This window comes from Volvox carteri (genome assembly GCF_000143455.1).
Source record: "Volvox carteri f. nagariensis unplaced genomic scaffold VOLCAscaffold_21, whole genome shotgun sequence".
Taxonomy (NCBI): Eukaryota; Viridiplantae; Chlorophyta; class Chlorophyceae; order Chlamydomonadales; family Volvocaceae; genus Volvox; species Volvox carteri.
The window spans coordinates 1,127,081-1,131,740 of NW_003307564.1; the positions used below are offsets into that span (position 1 = coordinate 1,127,081).

At 56.8% G+C, this 4,660-nt stretch overlaps 1 protein-coding gene across 1 annotated transcript in view; it reads right to left on the minus strand.

The window, feature by feature from the left end:
• Nucleotides 1-2,820, minus strand: part of VOLCADRAFT_117746 (uncharacterized protein) — a gene marked incomplete at both ends in the record, with an annotated part of 6,155 nt that extends 3,335 nt beyond the window's left edge. Inside the window, 3 exons of the mRNA XM_002951030.1 lie at nucleotides 156-826; nucleotides 1,658-1,789; nucleotides 2,808-2,820. Of these exons, the coding sequence (XP_002951076.1) occupies nucleotides 156-826; nucleotides 1,658-1,789; nucleotides 2,808-2,820 (816 nt within the window). The remainder of the gene's footprint in view (nucleotides 1-155; nucleotides 827-1,657; nucleotides 1,790-2,807) is intronic.
• Nucleotides 2,821-4,660: the final 1,840 nt, after the last annotated feature.

Below are 4,660 nucleotides of genomic sequence, written 5' to 3' on the forward strand. Positions count from 1 at the left end.
TGAGTCACATCTTCCATCTTCCACCCGCCGCCAGTTCCCCGTGCCGCTCAAATCATAAAAACCACATACGCACGTCGCGAGTCTCTCCAACTCGCCTTAGCGTGTTTTGAATAGGCCTGTTCGTTAAAGCTGCGGCCGCAAGTGGGGCACTCCACCATGGGGCCCGTAGGACCCGCCTCCTCAGCGTCCGGGGGGATGCCTCCACCCGCTCCGAAACCACCTCCACCTCCACCAAAGCCCACGTCATCGACAACGCCATGCCGGTGGCGGTCGGGAAGAGGAGCTGGCGGCGGCGGCGGGGCCGCCGCCGCTCGAGGCGCCACGGATCTTGGTTGAGGTTCCGGCGGCGGGGGAGCTGGCGGCGGCGGCGCGAGGGCCTGACGGCGGGCAGCGGCAGCCGGCGGCTGCCGGCCACCGCCACCGCCATTATACTCTCCGTTGCGATTGCCACCCGGCGCGTTACGGCCATAGCCGCCGCCGCCGCCGCCGCCGGCCGAGGATGACGAGGTGCTGTACGCTGGCTGCTGCCTAACGCTGCTACTGCCGCCGTACCCGCCGCCGCCGCCGCCAGCAACAGGAGCATTAGAACCCGGTCCCGAAGTTCTGCCTGACGGAGGCCGACCCGCCGCCGCAGTAGCTGGTCCCGTGGATGCGGACCGCGCCGAGCTGACGGCAGCCTGCCCGCCGCTGCCGTACCCGCCGCCGCCGCCGCCGGTGGCGCCACTGCCGAAGCCACCGCTGCGGCCGCCCGAATTTGTGCGGACCGGGAGGTTGCGGGCAGGCTGTGGGTTTGCCATAGCGGACGGCACGTATCCCCCGGTTTCACCTGCCGTACGGCAACGCCAGCAGCGTCCCAAGGCGGGAAACGGGCGGGGAAAAAACCTCAGGAGGAGGAAGGTGCCACTTTGAAAAGCTACCTTAGAGATTATTTAGGCCACATACAGATGCAAACAAACAAACAAACAAACAAACAAACAAACAAAAACAAAATCTTCCGCACACCGCAACCGCGGGGCCGGGGAGGGGGGAGTTGCGGCCTCCGCCGTCAGCTCCCCTCAGCTGTTACGAAGTTTGAGTTGCGTCCCCCTTCTTCGCCACATACATACAGACATGCATACATACACACACGCTCTCTTCGCCCCCTCCCCTCCCCCCTCAGAGGGACAGTTGCATCATATTGCTCTTTGGCGGCTCTTTGCGGCCGTTGGCATGCTTTGGCCGGTTTTGTTCCTTTGCTGTCCCCGTATTCACTAACACTAACACTCACTATCACTCAAACACTCAAACACCCACATACTGTCTTACCCCATCAAACTGATCGCCCGTACCTCGTTCATGTAACCGCAGAAATCCGACTCCTAGGCTTCAACCGCCCAGCTAACAAGACATTCACTCCCCTCCCCACCCCTTTCCCCCCCCACCGCCATTACCAACCCCCCAAGGATCCAGGGCTCGCCTCAACCAACCAACTGCACTGAGTTCAACCAACCAACCAACCAACCAACCAACTGCACTGAGTTCAACCAACCAACCAACCTCCAAGCCACCGGGGAGAGTCTGTAAAGAGTGTGTCTGTGTGTATGTAATAGGGGAGAGGGGAGAATTCCCTAAGTCCTGAAACCTCCCACCGCCCGGTCGAGTGCCCGTACCGTCGTACCTGATGTACGACTGCCCGCTGACGGAATCCGGCTGACCAGACGGGCCGTGGAGGCCTCTTTCAACCGCTGCAGCCCAGACAGCTTGCTGCTCATGCCGCCACCGCCACCGCCACCGGCGGACGCAGGCGCCGCTGAGCCGCCGGCGGGCGGGGCGCGCGGAATAGCCGCTCCGCCGCCTCCACCCCCAGCCCCCGCACCAGTCCCGGCCCCGGGGAAGCGGCTCGAGGACGGTCCAGGAAACTTCGGGATGGCTTGAGGGGGTTCCATATCCATGCCTCCTCCTGGGTGGAGCAGTAGCACATTGTACAGCATCGTCCGGCCGCCGCTTAAACTCGTCAGCTTACTCTCTTTATCTCTCTTCATCTCTCTCTCTCTCTCTCTCTCTCTCTCTCTCTCTCTCTTTGCGTTTCGGCATCAGTGCTTGTACTGGAGTTTGAGTAAAGCTAAGTAAGGGATCTCCATAGATGGACCGGAACGTTTCAGTTTAGTGCAGTAGGGGGCCGTGGTTTTCGGCAGGCAAACGACACAACACAGAGAACGGGATGAAGCGCAAGTGCGGTGGTGATGGCGCTGGGTGAGGGTGTGGGTGCTGTACGACTGTGTCTGTCTGCTCCGAGTTGATGGGGTGTCCTATGGAGCAAGGGAAAAGACGGAGGGGACGTGGCGAACCAGGCTATGCAAGGCAACCAAGGATAGGATGGTTGTGGAAGACCATAGCACAGCTCAGCATAGCGCATAGCATAGCACAGCACACAGGTGGATGGTGGAAACCCCCCTCGGCCTCATCCGCCGTGAACACGGTGGGCAGCCCTTAGGCCCCAGCCGTGCCTGTAGGAGTAGCGCCTGGCGATGCCCGGCGCCCAAATCGAGGTACATGGGAGGCCGAGCCAGTGTCTGAGCCGTGTGGTGAGTAGCCTACGCTTCCAGCGTCATCCCCCGAAGGTGGCCGCACCATACCCGCGCGCCGGCCTGCGATCGACAAGCCGCGGACAAGCGAACGTGCTGGGAGCCATGAAAATCATAACGATATTTGTGCAAGCGTATATGCCATTATGATGTGATGCAAAGGTATCGTGCAGAGCACACAGGGGAACTTCGAAATATGGTGTGAAGGCATGCAAAAGATATGTCGCAAACTCGCTGCCGCACCTGAAGAGATCATATTACTTTGGGAATTTACTGAATAGTTACCTTGTCCCTGTGCATTATAGGCATGTTGCAACATGTTGGACTATCTTACACTTTCAAGTGCCACGGACACGGAAGTCCTTGGTAGGAGCTTACCACATAGTTTCGCTCCATATGGGGACCAAAGATTGTGAAGGCAAGGTAAGTTTGCCAACAACTTAGCTGTTTGCGCAGGTACCGATGGAGGGCAGAGGGTTTCGCTAACTATGCTCGGCTTCGCGCCCTTCGGCAACGGAAAATGATCTATGATCCTAAATGAAATTATTATGTTACAACATAACACGTTAAACCATGGTATCGATTTTCATTTGCAAAGGCATCTGGTCAAGCCAAGCCAAAAATCGAAAAGATACAGCCTGGGGCATACAGGTATTTATACAGATGTCGAAAAATGACAAATGTACCTGCTCAAAAGCGATGTAAAAAATATGAGGTATTTACATTTCGCCATGTATGGCCCATGCGGTTCCCGCGGTCATTTATGTATGTTATTACAGGGTGGTTAACTTCGCCAGCGGCCCCCTTTCCCGGGGCAGTCCCTGCTCTCCCCTGCTAGAGGGGCACCCTAATCCGTCACCCCATCCGACTTCAGAATGTATTCGTTGGGTTCGGCAACTCACCACCAGCATCCAACCAAATCTAGCGGATCAACGGCGCATCAACTTAGTTCCTGGTCAGCTCGCAAGTTGATATTATCACGTCCTACACCGTCCATATGATGGGGGGCCACCTCCCATTTCATCACTCCTCAAATACCCGAGGAGCTGGCAGGCGGATTTGAACCCGGGTCGACTGGATCGACTGGGAGCAGAAGTCAGGCCTTAACTTCTGCCAGCCGCCTGCCTAAATTTATGTACGGCACCGCAGTGTAACGTACGGCGTTTCTCAACTCGTGCAGCGCACTTTGTTACCATCTTTGCGTTGAGTAAATTTCACACCGTGCACCCCTTCCTGCCGAACACCCTCAAGCACGTCCACACTACAACGTTCTCGGACTTAGACGGAGTTGAGTCTAGCGCGCTGCGCCTACCCGGAAGCATGGTCCCTCCCCGGACCATATCCTAACACATTCCCATCGCGTTACCAGCAACCCCCAAGCTATGATTACTTCAATATTCACCCTGTCAATGAAAAATTTACGGCATGTTTTGGCAATAAAAAAATCTGTATTTAACCGGAAGCCGAAGGTCGTTTCTGCATCTCTGGAGATCTCCATGCCCGGGAGCTACACCACCGGAACTGCACTCCTTTTACAACATATCTTTTCATGTCCCGCCTGTCGCCTGATCAGGCTACCGTAATAAGAATCAGCGCTAGCGGCATGAGATTGCCTAATTAGGCCGGAGGACGATCCACGTCGGCATCCACTCGGATGATGCGGCCCAGAAGTCGACTGCCATCCAGTGATATGGCACGTTCCTGAACCCGGGGGATGGAGGGGGGAATTAAGAGGGGGCAAGGAGTGAAAGGGAAACGGGGGCAAACGGTAAAAGGGAAGCGGGGTGTGTGTGAAAGGGAAGTGGGGCAAGGGGTAAAAGGGAAGTGCCGGACAGAGCAAATGAGGAAAGGACAGGGTTGTGCGAGGCGGGGTGATTCAGCAGGGCCCGGGGAAATACACACATCTACCCTGACACAACCCCTCGGGATCTCGTTCCCGGTTTCCTTCTTGGAAATTTCAAACACCTGAACACGTTCAACCATCACCACAAGTTGACTTGAACAACCGAGAGGTGTACGAACGCCGTTACACGTTACATGACGAAGCACGTATACATACATACATGTACGTGCACATGTACGTGCACAAGAAAGCA